The sequence below is a fragment of the Vanessa atalanta genome, chromosome 23, assembly GCF_905147765.1.
Source record: "Vanessa atalanta chromosome 23, ilVanAtal1.2, whole genome shotgun sequence".
In the NCBI taxonomy this organism is placed as follows: Eukaryota; Metazoa; Arthropoda; class Insecta; order Lepidoptera; family Nymphalidae; genus Vanessa; species Vanessa atalanta.
The window spans coordinates 8819418-8838169 of NC_061893.1; the positions used below are offsets into that span (position 1 = coordinate 8819418).

The 18752-nt window shown below is 30.7% G+C and overlaps 4 protein-coding genes across 5 annotated transcripts in view; 2 read left to right on the forward strand and 2 right to left on the reverse strand.

Annotated features, from left to right (window-relative positions):
• Positions 1-3439: 3439 nt before the first annotated feature.
• On the reverse strand, positions 3440-5118 carry LOC125073128 (succinate dehydrogenase [ubiquinone] iron-sulfur subunit, mitochondrial-like). Its single transcript, XM_047683832.1, has one exon. It carries the CDS (start codon positions 4913-4915, stop codon positions 4067-4069), a length of 849 nt encoding a protein of 282 aa, XP_047539788.1. The 5' UTR covers positions 4916-5118; the 3' UTR covers positions 3440-4066.
• Positions 5119-5123: 5 nt separating this feature from the next.
• Positions 5124-7125, forward strand: LOC125072989 (myb-like protein X). The gene is made up of 2 exons (XM_047683626.1): positions 5124-5141; positions 5461-7125. The coding sequence occupies exons 1-2, from the start codon at positions 5124-5126 to the stop codon at positions 6925-6927; spliced, it is 1485 nt and encodes a 494-aa protein (XP_047539582.1). The 3' UTR covers positions 6928-7125.
• A 61-nt stretch (positions 7126-7186) lies between these two features.
• On the reverse strand, positions 7187-7849 carry LOC125073059 (28S ribosomal protein S18c, mitochondrial). The gene is made up of 2 exons (XM_047683743.1): positions 7715-7849; positions 7187-7635 (listed from the first exon to the last, which is right to left on the reverse strand). The coding sequence occupies exons 1-2, from the start codon at positions 7749-7751 to the stop codon at positions 7259-7261; spliced, it is 414 nt and encodes a 137-aa protein (XP_047539699.1). The 5' UTR covers positions 7752-7849; the 3' UTR covers positions 7187-7258.
• A 2174-nt stretch (positions 7850-10023) lies between these two features.
• Positions 10024-18752, forward strand: part of LOC125073020 (ABC transporter G family member 23) — a 92179-nt gene continuing 83450 nt past the window's right edge. For both annotated transcript variants that reach the window (XM_047683686.1, XM_047683688.1), the window contains exon 1: positions 10024-10261. The gene's annotated coding sequence lies outside the window, so the exon portion shown is untranslated. The remainder of the gene's footprint in view (positions 10262-18752) is intronic.

Below are 18752 nucleotides of genomic sequence, written 5' to 3' on the forward strand. Positions count from 1 at the left end.
AAGATTTTAAAATTAACGGTTTTACAACTATGAAATACGCGGCATAATGTGACGTCACTTTCAATGTCGCCACGTAGAAAAATAAATATATAGTTTGTTTTTTTTTTTAATTCGCATTGACTATCAGATGCGGTGAAAAAATACCTTGAATTGAAAGTATGTTTATGACGGTATGTTATAATATAAATAAATTTTAAAACTAGCATAGTTATCTTTATGATAGTTAATATGTAAATAAAGCGATGTTTGTTTCCTTAAAATCGGAATAAAATTATTAATATATATTTATGACACATATTTAATTAATCATTTATTTTGTTATTCGTTGTAAATGTTTAAGTAATATATTATTTTGTAATTTATTTAATAGCACCGAGAAGTAATTTTTTGTATCTTATATAAAATATAATATAAATTAATATATTATTATCTGAAGCCCTTTATTATAGCTGAAATATAGATTACTAATAAATACACTGCCATGACATAAATACATTTATATTCACTTCATTAAAACATTATTATTTAAATAGTTCAAATATTGAAACATTACTTTTACGTTGTATTTTAAATAAAATAATATTCATTTGTCACCATTTCATTTGTATAGGTTTTAAATCAAGATGGCTGAATGATTTGTTCCTTTCAATTAACGTTTTGCTTAACTTATACGAGCACAGACAAAATTTTGGATATCTTCACGGCATTAACAAATTGATAAACTCAATCAGTACATTTCATAATTAATTGTGGTCAAGCGTAAGGACTGTCAGCAATAAATTCGTTTTATGGAAAGGTATGAACATCATTCATACCGAGTCATAAATAAATAACTAAATATTATCCTAAGTTTAATTCTTAATCGTCAGTTTTTACGTCACAACGTCGTGCCGTGCAACGTGGCACGTTACGATGTCGTGACGTGCTTTTTACAATGGGCAACATTGTTTTTTACCTCACGACTTCGCAACGTGCCACGTCACGACACGACATCGTAACCTGTTTATTTGTGCTTATCCTAATTAAATAATAAAAAATTGAACCTTGAATGAATTAACGATTTCTTAAAAGTGCTTGAAGATTTGTTTGTATGGATTCTGGTTAAGTAAACAATTTTATTTATATTTTTCAAATATTAACGGAATAACCTCAAGATTTAACTCTTGTACGAGAAATTCGACGAATTCCGTCCTTTGGTAATATATTTTTTTAATTTACTTAATTCTACATAACATCTCTATTATAAGTATAAGTTAAAATAATAATATATACATATTAAGTGAATTGAATAAAAATTGTCGTAATAACATGATTTACCGCTTTGTATTATCGTCAAGGAATTATAAAATAAAATATATAGCACCTGTTAAATGTTTATCGATTTAAATAAATATTATTGAAATTCTTGAAACGTTGTTCTTATTTACCAGTTTCTGTAAAGGGGGAGGGTATCCTTTTGTGTTAAACGCGTTAGCGTGAACAAAATTTCATGAAGATTAGTTAAGTGGTTGAAAATGTAACAGACAAAACATATATATAAACGTTACAGCCTATAAATATCCCACTGCTGGGCTAAAGCGTCTTCTTTTTTGAGGATAAGGTTTGCAGCTTATTCCACGCTGCTGCAATGCCACTTGTATACACGCGTTACTTCCTCAAGATGTTTTCCTTCATCGTTGAGCACGAGATTAATTATAAACACTAATTAAGCACACGAAAATTTATTGGTGCTATGCCTGGGTTCAAACCCGCAAACATCGGTTAAGATGTACGTGTTCTAATCACTGGGTGGTGGGTCATCACATATATTAGCAATGTAAGAAATAGCAGCAATTGCGATGGAAAACCCCACTTTGAGCATCCATACTCAGGCTGCCTTCCGAATTCTGCGGAAGGCAATTTTGCGTTCATCACTAAACACTGGCAATGGTCAGTGGTAGTAACTTTGCCCCAGTTTTCCGCCTATGCCATTAAAAATTAAAAACAATCTTGGGAACTAAATTCCTAGCCTTTGTGTTTTTTTCGCGCTTGAAAAACGCTCCTACGCAAGTGCAATGTTAGTTTCGTCATATGCACAAAAAATATTTCGTATTTCCCTTAATATTGTAAATAATTAAATTTATAACAACATTGGATATCTAAAAATGACCAAAATGTACGTACACTTATTTGCTCAAAGCAGACAATGATTTATTTAATTAACTCATAACAGCTGGATTTAATTGTCTAAGTAAACAGTTTTTAAGATTGTTTTTAATTTTTTTATAAATTATATCATGTTATTCTAGCATTTACGCCCGCAGTGTTTAAAGATTTAGTTTTGCTTCGTAATTTTATTTACAATTAATTTATATAAGTGCCGATATGAATAATAAGTAGTTTAATAATAAACAAAAATAATGGAAAAATATACAGCGTCGATGTAATGGCTAGACTGACTGCGCATTATGACGACCTGGATTTGAACCGGAGTTGGGTTTAAAACTTGTTCATGTAAGTTAAGTAACCATAAATCTCGGGTCGTTTCGGATTGCCATTTGCTCGCCCTAAGTTACAAATTCGAATACGCGTAGGAATTATATTTTCGTGTCGTATTTGGATACTTAATTTTTTTTTGCCATAGGTATGCCACAGGTAAATAATTTACGGTTTTTTATAGGGTATCGACACCTATATCTTAATGAAAAAAGGCAAAAATTTCAAACTTATTGAATAGTTATCGATTATTTAATTAAATTAAAGTAGATACGTTTGTCCTAATTTAGGCTATATTTTTATGACCTTAGTCACAAGCACAAGATTAAGTATTATCATCCATACTTGTAAGTGAAAGATATAATCGTCGTCAAAATAACATGTTTCTGTGATGTGGAAAATAAAAAAAAAAGTATAATAATGTAGGAAATCTAATCGACGAATTTTTTTTTTGTTTGATTTGAAATAAGATAAAACGTTTCTTCTAGCAGTTGTTATTTCACAATTTTATGTAATATGTGTTAATTAAAAACTTTCCGTCCCACTTATGTATGTGTTTATTATGTCATTAAAATGGCTATTATAGGTAATTTTATCCGATATACATTTTAAAAAACAATTTAATTCCACCTACAATTTGATTACAGAGTAAATTAATATTAGACTAAAACAAAAACTCCTTGTATTTTGTCTCTAAATTAGTCTGACTTAATTGTTGGTTTCCTAATTTGCATTCATTTAGATATTTTTATTTATTACATTAGCAGGCCATTTCTTGAAAACGAGTTTCGTAAGAGACTTGAAGTGAAGGTCATTATACAATTACTGATATATACCCAGTGTAAGCACAGACTATACAGTGCTCAGTACAATTATTAAAAAAATACTCATTATTTTTCTAATAAACCCTAAATTTAGGACCTAATTTTGACGCGATAGGTTATTTAAAAAAAAAAAAAACTCCTGCAGAAAAAATAAATGTTTATTTAACAAAATTCAAAATAATACAATGTAACTTCTTACATTTATACACCTAATGAGATGAACAATAAATAATGACAATAATTTACGCTTGAAAGATGTTAAATAAATGACCTCACAAGGACGTTCGATAACTTCATACATTAATCAACCTCATTTTCAAATTAAAATGTGTATAAAATGTATGTTACATGATTACTTTACAGATTGATATAATACTTTCGATAATTTCACTAATATACACAATTATCTAAAACTTGTTATAATGTTTATTTATATAAATTAAGGTCAAGTAACAGGTCAGTTTTGTTTAAAGATTTCCAATCATTTTTCTTCTACAATAAAGGGATAGTATCATTGTAAAGTTCTATGTACTTAAGTACCGAGTCAAATATTGTGAAATATTTTAACTTTAGTTTCAAAGAGATTATGATTTCATTTGTTTCTTTCTTTAAATGATTTTATTAAATTAATTTCATATCAAAGTAGCTTCTTAATTATTGTATTCTTTAACTATCAAATTGTACTTTTCTTAAAGTCAAATTATTGTCAACTAATAAATTAACATATTGGCAAAAACTTAATAGAATTTTAACTACAGCCATAATTATTAGTTTTGTGCCGTTTGCTTCTCTAAACCTGCCGGGTCCATGATGGGGTCTTGCTTCTTGACAATTCCTGACAGTAATGTTTTAATTTGGGCTATGGCTCGGCCAGGGTTAAGACCTTTTGGACATGTTCTAGTGCAGTTCATGATGGTATGGCAACGGTAAACTGAATAGGTATCTTTCAATTTCGATAACCGTTTAGCTGTAGCCTCGTCACGAGAATCAATGATCCATCTATAAGCCTGCATCAGTACTGCAGGACCCAAATACTTGTCACCGTTCCACCAGTAAGACGGGCAACTCGTCGAGCAGCACGCACAAAGTACACATTCATACAAACCGTCAAGTTTAGCTCTATCTTCTACATCCTGAAGTAACTGTGTCTCCGCACCTTTAACTGCTTCCTTGTCACGCTGCAGCCAAGGCTCTATGGATTGATATTGGCGATAAAAGTTAGTAAGATCAGGCACGAGATCTTTTACTACGTACATGTGTGGCAAAGGGTATATCTTTGAAGGCTTTGAGAGGTTCTGATCGATATGGCTGATGCAAGCGAGTGTATTGATACCGTCGATGTTCATCGCGCACGAGCCGCAGACACCTTCGCGACAAGATCGTCTGAAAGTAAGGGTTGGGTCCATTTCATTTTTTATTTTCAATAGAGCATCAAGCACCATGGGCGCGCAATCGTCTAGATCGACTTCAAAGTTTTGGGTGTGCGGCTTCTTGTCAGGCTCGTCTGGATTCCAACGATATATTGCAAAGGTCTTCACTCTTTTTCCTAGGGCCGATGACGTTGCGAAGGTACGCAACTGCCCAAAAGTACCAGCAGTTAATCGCAATAGTGGCATTATGTAATGTTTTTATTTATATTATCACAATAAAAATCTTCTATTCTTTGTTAACGAGTAGTTAGTGCGATAGATTAATTACACTTAGAGTCTAAATTAAGTTTTAGATCTAGTCGTGGAGCGTGTCGAAATCGAAAGCGCGTTTTTTTTTCTCGAAATAATTTGTTTTTTGATTGGTTCGATTATCAATGTCCATGTGACATAGACAATGGTAATGACATCTAGGGTTTTTAAATTTCATATATAAAACAATTATTGACATGAGCAAAAATTATTAAACTGAAATCAGATAATTTATGATAATAATCTATACAGGTCTATAGGAATTAGAAATACATATTGCTTGATTATTGTTTGTATAGTTCTTATTTTTTAATTATTACATTTTTGATCTTTACATTTTACAGTGAAATTGAAAAATAATTAATAAAACACTTTTTTTTTTTTATTTGAACGACTTATGAGTGTAACTATGATTTGAAAAGTTATTTGGAATTTTTTTTCGAACGAAAATTGGCGGGAATATTTATATTTTAGCTTGACAGCTGCGTCAAAAAACTATTGTTTACAAAATAATATTGAAATTGAATAGTATTTTAAAGTACTGGTTAGAAATGATAAATGTATCATCAATACAAAAAAATAACAAAAGCGAATCACCTAAGACTCCTGGTGGTATTAGTAAATCTTTATTAACCCCTTGTCGAAGGGTCGGACTTTCTCGTAATTGGAGAAAAAGTGGTCCTTCGCCTTTTATTTCTCCTTTATCAGGTAGTGAAAGTAATGTTGAACCAAAACAAGAACAAAGCACAAAAAAGAGAAAGTTTCCCGCAGAGGAGGAATCGTTGCAAGAGGATCCTAATGTGGAATGTATAGACGCTCATACGTCCTGTAATACACCACGCAACAATGTTATTAATAGAAGTCGTAATTTTTTACCAAGAAAAAAATCTAAAACTTTATTACTAGCAAAGGAATGTGAAGAGGAAAATGAAAATGTTCCTCAAATATCAGATATAACAAACGATGAAAGAGTTGATTCTGTAAAACTCGAAGTTGAGCCAGATTCTCCCAAAAATATAAAGGTATCAAAACTATCTAGGACAATTTCTAAAAATAAATTAAAGGTACTTAATTGTAAATCTAATAACACAGAGGCTGCAGTAGAAATAAATAATAGTCAAAATACCAAAGTGGAATATAAGCAGAAAAGTCCAGATAATTTAGCTAAAGAGTGTATTGTTGTTATTCAAAAGAAACTATTTAAATCGTCTATTGACAAGATAGATACTTGTGATAAATTGAAACCAGTTGAAAATAACTCTAGAACACAAGTTTTATTTGATTCTGATTCGGACGACACACCTTTGATTAATTTAAATAAGGAACAAAATCAAACATCAATACTGACAAATGATGATGACGATGAATTTCAAGAAAATAAAAAAACAGTTAAAAAATTGCAACACAAAACAACATCAACAACTGAATTAAAAACTAATAGTAAAGTCAAATCAAAATCTAAAACAACTAAAAATAAAAATAAGCCGAAGGAGGTAGAATATCTTGTACAGTCATCACAACAGTCAAATGATTTTGATGACGATGATTTTGTAAGTGATAAGAGAACGATACTGATTAAAAAATCATATGATAAGATCACAAAACCTTCTAAATCAAAGTCTACAGGATCAATCACACAAAAAGATATTGATGAATTAAAAGGGAGAATAGAAATGAAGAAAAATTTACTCTTAGCAAAAGCAATGACTAATGAAACGGATGAATTAAGAAGTTTAATTAAAAAATGGCAAAAGGGATGTCAGAATGCTTTAACAGAGCTTCTGGAATTAATGAAAACGAAGATGCCTGATCGTCAAAATATGGACACCTCGGAGATTTTACAGTTATTAAAAATTCCACCAGACTTAGTTGGTTATGATTCTGAAAACGATATCTTTAACACTCCTGATGATGCCAACATTGTTCTATCTGGATTTAGTCTTAAATAATTTATCTTTATTTAATAATCTAATTAGTTTCTATTTCAACATAAGGATACACAATTCCTGTTTTTCTATATTTTGTGCTTTAACAATATTAAAAGATATATTTTTATTGTGTTTTAATAAATTTTGAACTAAATATTCCAAATGGAGGAGGAAAGAGGATGTACTTTGGCATTATGAAGGCAATCCTATGCAATATAATCTGAGTTAAATAAAAAAAATGTATTATTAAAGGAAATTATAATACAATAAAAAATACATCTTCATGTTTTCATTTTATATTTTACAATGTTATACATGAAAGTAACCTAAACTACTTAAATCTATGATTAATTTAGAATCTGTGTGAGCGAATTGGATTTTCTGGGTCGAATAACTTTGGATCTTTGAGGAAAGTTTTATCTTTATAATAATAGGGCATGTAACCACAATTCTGTGCTTTCCTGATTTCCGCTTCAACTAATGTCTGTTTTGTTTTGCATAAGCCAGTTATGTGTCTACCGTAAATTCTTCCTGTGTAGGGACTTTGAAATTGAGATAAAAGGCGATAATTTTTATAATCTGGAACTATATTCAATTTGCAAAGAATGCATTGAACTTGTTCTTTTTTAAACGGATTTTCGATGTCGACTGGTGCATCGTCATCTTCAACCAGTGGTGCATTCGACGATGGTCGTATCGTTGATACTATTGCTCGATGAGTTGTTAAGACTAAAACAAAAATATAATTTTATATCCACGTCGTTTTAGAATGTGTTTGGGACAATAGGGAAAAGGAATTTGAACTTACAGACATTACGTAATATGAAACTTTTAAGAAGTGCCATTATTTTGTATTTTTTAAATTACTTTTATTCAATAATGAGAGAAGATCAACATAACCTAAAACCTAGTAATCACTAATCAAAACTAAATGTCATTTTTGAATCTTGAAAATTGACAAGTAACGTCAAACTTACTCGTTTGTACTTTATTATTTTTATTTTACTCTGTATTCCTCAACATATATGGTGGTGCTGGTGTTAAAATATGAAATTTAAAGTAATAGGTACTGGAAGACAAACTGAAAGATTTATTCTGTTAATCAAATTAAAAATTCTAACAAATTAAGGCATTCATTGTCGTTTCTACCTTAAGCTAGTGTAGCACTATTTTGGTAATTTTTCATCTCAATATTCATTAATCCGTTGTACGATTTCTATGGTATTTTCTGCCTCGTACAAATACTCTGTGGCACCAAATGTCGCTGTTTTTCCGAACCGATACGACTTGGGAACCATCAATAAAAAAGGCTACTTATTTCTGAAAGATTGGCAACGTAACTGTTAGCCCCTGGTGTTACAGATGTGCATGAGCGGCGTTAGTCACTTCCCATTAGACGAGCCTCCTGCTCGTTTGTCACATATGCCATAAAAATATATACATATATGGAGCCTTTACTTTTCAGGGTGAAGTCATATGAGATCATAGCAAAAATAAATTGCCTAGGCACAAAATTACATTATGGGTAGAGCAAGAGAAAGTCTGTCCTATGATTAGTTCAATTAAAATGCTTCTAAGATTTTACTGTGAGTATTTGAAAGTCTAATATATTTTTTTTCACAAAAACATATTTTACCTCTACATTTTGTTCATGTATGTTTTATTATTAACAATAAAAAATAGCAATCATCCTTTGGTTGAATTTAGTATATATTTTATAATAGGAGAAAAAGCATTAAATATGAAGAACAGCAAATTAAATGAAATTACATTTAAAAAAAAACTAAGAAACCATATTTAACTTATCCTATAATTTTTACACAATACATTTTATTTATAATTAAATATTTGAAACTAGATTATTTTCACTTCTGTTTTTTAAACTAATTGTGACTAGGACTATAATTAGAACTGCCTGGAGAAACTGAATTATATATTTATAAATAATCTTAAATTTAATTTGCAAACGAAAATATACAATTTATAAAAACAAACCAATTTTTAGGTAGGAATATATAATTTCGTATTTTATTAATGAAATTATAACCATGTAGCTATTATTGTTAAGTACCTATTTATATTTCAATCAATCGTAATACTTGTAGTTTTAATATCTTCAGTGCGTTGCTTGTAGTCTTCCTTTATGATATGTGTTATACGAATTAGTACTCCAATTTGAGGCCAGGTAATTTTATATTTACCTTTTCTTTTATTAGTTTTTATTAAGAACATTATAAACATTATGATCCCTACATTTTAGGGTCACATTAACATAAAATTAATATATATTATGTAATCTATCTATCAAACACTGATGATCTACATAGGCAACAAAATTTTAAGTCCTTTTTGCCTAAACTTACTTTTGTTCAATCATCCTTTAAGTCGGAACAGAAATTATATATACCTACGTTAATTTTTAGGAGCGTATACCTACTACCCGGTGGCTTACTCTCTTGTGTTATATAAGTATTCAATAAAAAATATTTAAATAAAAAACACGATATTTAAAAATATCCAAGATCAATCAAGCTGACAATGTATGTCTCAAGAGAATTGTAATATCCTACAATTAGTTGTCAAATTGATGTAAATGCTTAAAAAAATATCTATTTGTACACTTTTACGATTATTAAAATGTAGTTCATGTTATATTTAAATACGCTTATGCTAGCGTTTTAATATTAATCTTGCTTAATTTTAATTTTTTTTAATTTGTTTTGCGGCTTTTTCTGTATTGAACCAGCATTTAAGCTTGTATAAAAATTGTTACCTATTGTTGTAGTTGGACTTTTAAATAAATAAATCGTCTAGTTTAAAGTTATTTATGTAGTTAGATAATATTTTACGTAATCCGAGCTACAATAATGATGTTAAAATTACCGAGTCATTAAGTGATACGTATGCATTAAGTACCAACAAGTTTATTTACTTACGTTGCGAAAATCAGCATCCAGAAATATTACGACATGTCCATTCTGAGTGATGTTTGTTAATACGGCTATTACGCCGCCGTTTTGAAACGAACGTCTTACTGCGGAAATGCAACCCGGCTCGTCGTGTTTTCCTCCGATCGGCTTGGCCTGACTAGCAAATGCTTGTAAACAAGAAATCGACTGAGACGCAACGCCTCACAGCCGGCACAGCCACAGTCCGATCCGTACGTGGCGAACCGCATTCCTTATTTGAAATTTTATTTCATTTTTTTATTGCTTATTGACGTTAATTTAAAAAAGTTTCGGTGTTTACGCGCGAAAATTCGCGCCATTTTAAGTGGCAGTGACGTTTTTTGAGTGTGTGTGATAACAGTTATATTTGTGACTTTTCTTTAAATCGGATCATATTAAAATTTGCGGTGAGTACTTTTCTAATTATCAAAACGGATATCCGAATAAGGAAGCGCTTACGGTAAATGCGAATTAAATGGGCACTGATTTTATTACGCAAGTTTCCGTGTTCGTATAATAAATTTTATATAATCTGTCATCGTGAAATATGGGAACGTTCGGTTTTGAAAGTTTCGCCGTACTGACGGGAAAAGTAAAAGTTTTCGTTGTGTTGTGACGAAAATGCCATCGTTTTGAGGTAATGTCGCGTTTGGTGCGCAGGCGCAGCCGTAAGAAATCAAGGTTGGTAGGAGAAAGTGGCCCAGGTGCATGAATGAGGGAACGCGTGCCTCGGAGATGACGTGCTACACTACTTTAATTAAATACTACTTTAAACATTCGTCTTTCGTTGTCTATAAGTATACTGCCATCATTCTTATACAAAAAAATATTTAAGTCTATTTTTCAAAAGTATATTTTAAACGTAACGGTGTACTGTATTACAATATTTATTGTAATGAGAAAGAGGAATACGTTAGTAGGTCTAACTGTTATTGATAAATAATCTTACTTAGCATTCCAATTTCAAACGAAAAATATCATACTTACGTCATAGTTACAAGTACTGCTTTAAAATTATTTTATTGTCTATGTTAAACCAGTAATTAATGTTTACGTAGGTATTTATGTATTTATAGTTTTTTCGTAAAGCCAAAACAATGAGATGATGATATTTATATATCTGATATAATCTGTTTTTCTTTCTGTCTTAGCTATAATTATTCAAATAGAAAAATAAGGTATACATATTTTAATGATAATGTTTATGTAATATTATTATCAAACGTTGACTATGTCGCGTTTTGTAATAGCATATATAATTAAGAGATTATGTAAATAAAATTTTGTTTTTTCATAAATTTCGAAACGAAATAGGTTTATGATGCAATCGATATGTATAATTTTAAGTTTAAGCTTTTAAAAGAGTTACGCAAATTATATATATGAATAATTAACTTTATAAATAATGTACATTTAGACTTAACCCAAAAACATATATCTTTTGCAGTATAAAGAAAAAAAAAAGAATACATTTTTTTTTATTACATCTGCAATAACAATACTTAATGCGTCCACGATATCGGTGTTAAGAAGTATTCTATAAGACGAACTCGTAACTCACGAAACACGATCGTGAAATTGACTATATGATATGCGACATTGAATATTAAAGAATAGCATATCATTTTAAATCAGTTTTTTTTACATTTCTCGTGTGAATTTCGAAGTGAGTTCTTACAGAATACCACTGCTGGAATGTAAATATAGGGTTTCGTAAATGACCGGGACAAGAAACGGCGTTTTAATCTCGAAGATATACTAGTTTATAACTCTATATATCTCTTTGGAAGTTGTGAAATAAGTGTTATTCGTTAATATTACGATATAGTACACAAAACATACTAAAGTATAATACAAACATATGTAATAAATAGTCTCCTTAGTTTATTATTACATTACAAATTACTATTTAATATGTCGTACACTCTATTAGGGCTCTGCTGCCTGCGCTGTAATTTTCCACGCTGAGTCAGCCACTTTTCACGAATACAGACCTTATGTTTGTTTGTCTAATTTCTAAAGTAATTAATCAAAGACAATGTGATTTAGTTATAGACAATTCTACTACTTTTAATGATTTGAAATACGTTTAAAGATATAGGCATGGATGTAAATGTATGAGAAACAAAATAGTTTCGTTAAAATCATAAACATACTGTTCTAATTATTAATGTAGCAATGAAAATATATCATATATTATTCACGCCATTAGAGAGCATTATGCCGTTTGTCGTCGAAGCATACGAGTTGGTCTAACCGAGGGCACGATGTAAGCATCACACAGAATAAACGAGACTCACACAGAAGTAAACTTATCATTGTTATCACCTGAAGCATCCCACTACTGGAAAAGGCTTCTTAACTCTCTTTCCACGTTTGTCTTTTGCTGCGACATAAAACTAATTCTTTTGGAAGTAACTTAAATCATCTTGCCATCTCCACCGAGGCCTGGTCCGATATCGTTGGCCACTACGTACTTATTTGGTTATTTTGGGCGAAAGATAATTTCTGAAATTCAACAGTTTTGACTCAGTTCCATGAAACTGTCAAATTAAAATGAACTTTCTGATAATGATAGGCTATAAGTTATATAGTTTAGCGCCATTTAAAATAATATCGATTTTAAAAAAAGTAAGTATTTTTGAGACGTCACGTTACAAACCTGTCATGTAAGACTCTACTGGTCCGGAATGTAGATTATTCCGAGTATCTGTAATAACTTTTGTATCTATTTTAAGCTTTTAAATGTCATTGAATTTTAATGTCATGCGGGAGCAATAACGGTACGTATATACGTTTATGGTCAATATATTCTTGTACAGACAACAATTATTTAACAAGTTTATAATGAAAAAAATATATTTGAAACCTTGATCCAAAGTTTATGGTATAAAATAAAATAAAAAGTGAACAAGAAAACGTCACTTGTCAGGTTGTTAAAATAGAAAAAAGTGTATTTCCAGACACGAAAAATTTAACTGATGATTAAGGTTTCAAATTCTGGCAAGTTTTTATGTGCTTGGTGAAAAAAGAAAACATCATAAAGATACCTATAAGGAATAGTTAAGATTTTACCGCGCTTTTGTCTATGGTGGAGAGCACTACCATTCTGCCTACTTATTTTGTAAAAAATAAAAATAATTGCAAAGCGTTGAATTATTATAAAATAATACACTGTATGAGGCTTATAAAGTGTTACAAAACAATAGCACTCAAATTATTGTTCATATCCAAAAATGTTTCAGACAAAAGTTTCACTTAAACTGATTACTTAATTTTTTCATCGGGGTAGGAGCTAAAGCTACGTTTAGACCAACTCAATTTTTAAATGGATGAATAAATTGACGCCTCATCTGTATAATGTGAAAGTCGGAAGTATGATCCTGACCTTTAGTTATAGATGTGCTCATTCCCAGCACTCGCGTGTTGTTTAGTTATCAAAATTCCGTCCCATCAGCCGTGATCGGCGTACATTTTAATTAAGGCGTAATTTATCATACAGCCGTACTTTCTACGGTGTTTTTTTAATAGTAACAACGGGAATATTTGCTATAAATTAAATGGTGGTAGGGCTTTGTGCAAGCCTGTTGGAGTAGTTAGTTGATTAACTTCATATATTCTACCACCAAGTTGCAATGCTTAGTTTAAGTATGACTGACCAGTATAACTTGACTCAATGGGGATAACATTTCCCGAGGTTAGCTTTGGTGATAATTACACGTTAATGGTCAAAGAAGCATTACCAATATCTAAGGGTAATGGTGAGCAACCAGATAGCAAGTAACCAGGTGGCATTTGTCAGTTCTCCTACCTAAGCAATATAAAAATTTATGAATGTTATTAACAAAACCACAAAACCAAAACTTATCTGTACCAAGGACGCGGACTAAATTGTATGGTTTTTGTGATACAATTTATTCGGAAACTCTTGAACCATTGCAAATGTGACCATGAACAGTCATTTTGATGAAATCCAATTTTACCTTTAATTTTTTTTTAATTGGTCAATTTACAAAATAATAAAAGTAATGGTGTATCGCTAATACGTGTTAAAAATATATATTTGAAACCTTGGTCCAAAGTTTATGATATAAAACAAAAAGTGAACCCGAAAACGTCACTTGTCAGGTAGTTAAGATAGAAAAAAAGTGTATTTTTTTTACTGAAATAATACAATGTTACCGAGCAATAGCACTCAAATTATTGGCAAAATCCAAATTACGTGCTACTCGTACTTAATAAGCTTACTCATCATGGAGTCGCTTCCTCCTTGAATACATTACTGACTACACAATTGCTATCTTTCACCCCTTTAACATTCTTTACACCCTCGTGTAAAGCTTATAGATTTGTATCAATTCTCGAACCTAACAAGCGTTACCTTTAATCATTGCAAAAAACTTACGTGCGTTGAAATAGACGAGAACGTGATTAAACACACGGACGTGCAGGCAGCTCGGCTGGGCTGCTTCCTATGTAGGAAGCAATGTATATACAGTGTATGCGTGAAAGGTTATTTAAAAACAAACGAATTTGGTACGCTATCCTACTAATTTCGTTTCACGCACACACTGTATATAAACAGCAAAAACAATTCTTAATATTATTGCGAGTAGTCTGTTAGTTATCCATTTTACTTTCTGTATTAGTTGACAAAGCATTTTTATATTTGTAAAGTAATATAAATTCTCTTAGACAAACAATTTCTTATACACTGGGGGATGGAATAGTCCAATATTTGGAACCAAGGAATCAACCATCGTATAGTTATGAACTCAGTTATTACAATTTTACAACACTTGAAATGCTAAATTAGGTTAATTAAATACATCTTCCCTCATGTAATACATCCAATGACTAATAGTCAAGTCTTTCTTGAAATCTTTTAATTTGAAATGTTTTCTCTCTTTCTGTCTTCAAAGATTTTATATTAATAAGAAGAAAACGAAACATAGTTGAACTAATCATCGACTAAACTATTTATATGAAAACCAATGTACGTTATTTCATTGTCAATTTGAATTATATATTGGGAACGAGTTTACTTGCCGGTACTTTTTGCAAGCCCGTATTTTATTTAGGACTTAGGTGTTCTTGTGTTCCAGTTTGAAGGGTGAGTGTAACTATTGCTACAAAGGACGTAACACCCAAATAAAGGCAAGATATGGTTGATGGCACAGACAGTGTAAGGAATGGTTTATTTTTCTTACGCGTCAATGTCTATGAGTGGTGGTGACTTACCGTCAAGTAGCCCATTTGTCCGCCTACCAATATTTGTATTTAAAAAAGAGATGGCGTGTTCTGGCGTCACGTGGTTGTCACGTTCGATGCCCAAAACGAAGATAGCCTATTGTATTCACGTGAATGAAGTCGTGGAAATTATAAAAAAGAGAAAGTGTTAGAATTGACACTCGTATAGAACACTACTCAAACGACGTTTAAAAATGTCTAAGCAAACCATTTTGAAGATATTTCCTTTTTAACCGATAACGCGGACACATAAAGGAGGGCTATGAGTTTAACAGTGTATGTACGATATCGAGTGTTTTTAATGCACTGTACAGCGCTTAATTTCTATATTTTTTGTAACAAAGAGAATTTATTACAAAAATAAAATGAACGATATTTTTTTTTCTGTGATTATCGACCAATGAGCTATTTACATGATTAAATTGAAATATTTTTACAAGAAGTGTTCTCTAATTTACAATCCGACCGCCAAAGTTATATAAAATATGTCTCATGTCATGTTATCGTTCTAAAATGAGTTGGATTTATATATTAATCTTGGCTGTAATTAAAAAAAAAAACTTCAATAACTTTCATAACAATCAGGTTAGTACTTTCGTAAATGCGATAAAATCAAACAAAACTTATCTCTGTCTAATAATAGTATGTCAACTCTCGAACGACAGTAGTGCTAATTTGTAAGAAACTTCACATCACGCCCGTGACAATTTCAAAAACCAACTTAAAGTGATACGCTATTTTGATCTGTATATCATTTAAATACTATAATGATTATAGCCATTGTTCTATATCACATTCTGACGTTTGAATACGATTGTTTTCGGCGGTGAGTTTTGATTGAACCTACGGAATAACTAAATTTGTCAATGTTGCCTACTTTTTCTTTATAAACATAAATATTAACTTTATTATTAATTGTATTATATAACTTTTACTTTACCTATATTGATCACATATGATTATATAATGTTTTTATCTATTTTATATACATATGTTGAGTTTATGTTAAATTTGAATGATTGTGTAATTACTATTAATGGAAATTTACCTGATATATGTATTATTATGTACATAAGTGTCATTATATTATTGCCTCAAAATATATCACTATTTGTAGGATAGAACAAACGGGACTTTATTTTTTTTTTTAAAAGTGTTTATATTTTATTTTTGTCCAACAACGGGCAACACTATTTTAAATTAGTGGCGATGCTCCAAATTAATAAGGAATTACTAATATTCCTATTTAACACTCATTTTAGGCTTATCATTTGTGTTAGCAGTGGGTCAGGATCGATCCTGCGACTTTTTGCTTCGAAACTTTAAACTATAGTCATAACGGAATGTGGAATACCTATAGATTATCGGCGGTAAGGCGACCCCTGTGTTGGGAGCTGGGATTAAGGAACATATCTCGAAGAAGTTTACTTATGACTTAAGAATACACAATAACATTATAGTATTAACATTTTGACGACCACCGTGGTCGAGGTGTGTGTACACCGGTTTTCATGGGTACGCCACTCCGAGGTCCCGGGTTCGATTCCCGGCAGAGTCGATGTGGAAAAAGTTCATTGGTTTTCTATGTTGTCTTGAGTCTGGATGATTGTAGTACTGTCGTTACTTTTGATTTCCATAACACAAGTGCCTTAGCTTCTTACATTGGGATCAGAGTAATGTATGCGATGTTGTCCAATATTTATTATTAATATACATTATATATATATATATATATATTTAAAGTATAAATTGGCGTGCAATATAAAACAATGCAGAAAACTTCATTATGAATATGCCATTGACCATTTGCGAGAAAGAGACGCCGCGATGACTACTGACTTAACTGATGGAATTTAATCCTGAGTCATCAATAATTATGATGAAATCGTTCTGCCTATTGTAATAAGCGGAAATTTTATATATTCTTTTTATGAATTAGCGCGAAATGTAGATTAAAAAATATGTAGGATATAATTGTAGCAAGTTTTTGTATATACTATTTTTTTATTTTATTTCATGTAGGTAGGCTGTCTGGCAAAGGGCCACCTGATGGTAACTGCCCATAAATTTTGGTAATTCGATAAATATTAATCATTCCTAATGTCACCAATGCGCCGTCAACCTTGAGAACTAAGAAGCTATCCCTTCTGCCGGTAGAAGGTCCAAACTGGAATACAACAGTATTACTGCTCAAAGTAGAATATCTGATGAATGAGTGGTTTCTTCCGAGACGGGTTGGCATTAAGTTCTACCACCATGTAAAGTAAAATATATACAAGTACAGAAAAAAATGTTTAATAAAAACAATTTTAATAGTGTATTTATTTAATTATTTAACACAAGACTTTAATATATTAAAAATATATTTTATTATATTAAAAAAATGCTGATAAATAATTCATTATTCCGTTTGTTTACTTATTTTTTAAAATGTAACGAATGAATTTTTCTTTGCCTTGTTATTTAATTTTCTTAAAAAAAAAAAATTTCATCTTCAGAATAGATTTCGTAATAATGTTAATGGATGTAATTGTATAACTATATTGATGAAATGTTATCTTATTGTTTACATTACCTTGGGGTTTAGTATTGTGAATGTAAAAGTAGACTTTTTTCTTCTCACGATTAAATCCTTGACTTTTTTTAATTACTTTCTGAGATCATTGTTTCGTTTAACATTTTATCCGTCAAATCGCTTCGTAAAATGTTTGCATACAAAGTTCACTCGATGTTAAACGACAGCAATCTTGAAGTAAGAATATTAATTCAACCTTCAAAAGCTCGTGAAAAAATTGTACAAATAATTTACATTGTACGTAATTTAGATTTAAATTACAAAAAAATATTGGGTTTTATTAACGCGATTATACCGCTTATGAGTTTTGAGTACATGACGTCACGATCTAACGTCGTCTGCACGAGTTTCAATCATCAACATCCACTACACTTTTATCGTCTTTAAATCTGCTACTGCTTCTTTTTCTACGTGAAATTTATAAAATTTTAAAGAGCACTTTAAAATTTTATAAATTTCGAGGTGTACATTTAAAACAGCCTATGTATTTCCTAGGACATAAACTATTTCCATAGCAAATATCATTTTCTTCTTCTTCAAATCAGTTTAAGCGGCTTAAGCCTGAAGAGGTAACAGACAGAGTTACTTTCGCATTTATAATATTAGATAAATAATGCTGTATACACACTAAACTAACAAAATCGATCGCTTGGACATTATTCCAGACAATTTAATTGATTCATTAATATTTAATCGATTTTTAATTATGACTTAATTTTTAGCCATTAAGGTTTAATAGGTAGAGGCAGTAAGGTCTAAGTTAATCACTTATCACTCGCGGCGAATTAGGACGTTGTTCTTACGGTATGTTATACTAGAGAATACTGTTATCATCCGTAATAGCGACATCCGATTAACACATCCGTTTCGTGACAAGTGTGAACGGATCGTGAGCATTGCAATAACACCGTTACACTCTCGTAACGAATAAACACGCGTAACATCGAACATTTGTAGATACGCTGATGAAAACACGGTATGGTAAACAGCCCAAAAAAAAAATTTGATATTTGTATTTTTTCTCCCTTATATGGTAATATTTTTTCTTAAATTAAAATGGCAAGTTTACACTC

What these genes read in the sequence shown, in the direction of transcription:
- LOC125073128 (XM_047683832.1), bottom strand. Translation starts at nt 4,915, where the DNA reads ATGCCACTATTGCGATTAACTGCTGGTACTTTTGGGCAGTTGCGTACC.
- LOC125073059 (XM_047683743.1), bottom strand. Translation starts at nt 7,751, where the DNA reads ATGGCACTTCTTAAAAGTTTCATATTACGTAATGTCT. An exon ending in TTTCATATTACGTAATGTCT is followed by an intron (nt 7,636 to 7,714) that starts GTAAGTTCAAAT and finishes TTTTTGTTTTAG; the next exon opens with TCTTAACAACTCATCGAGCA.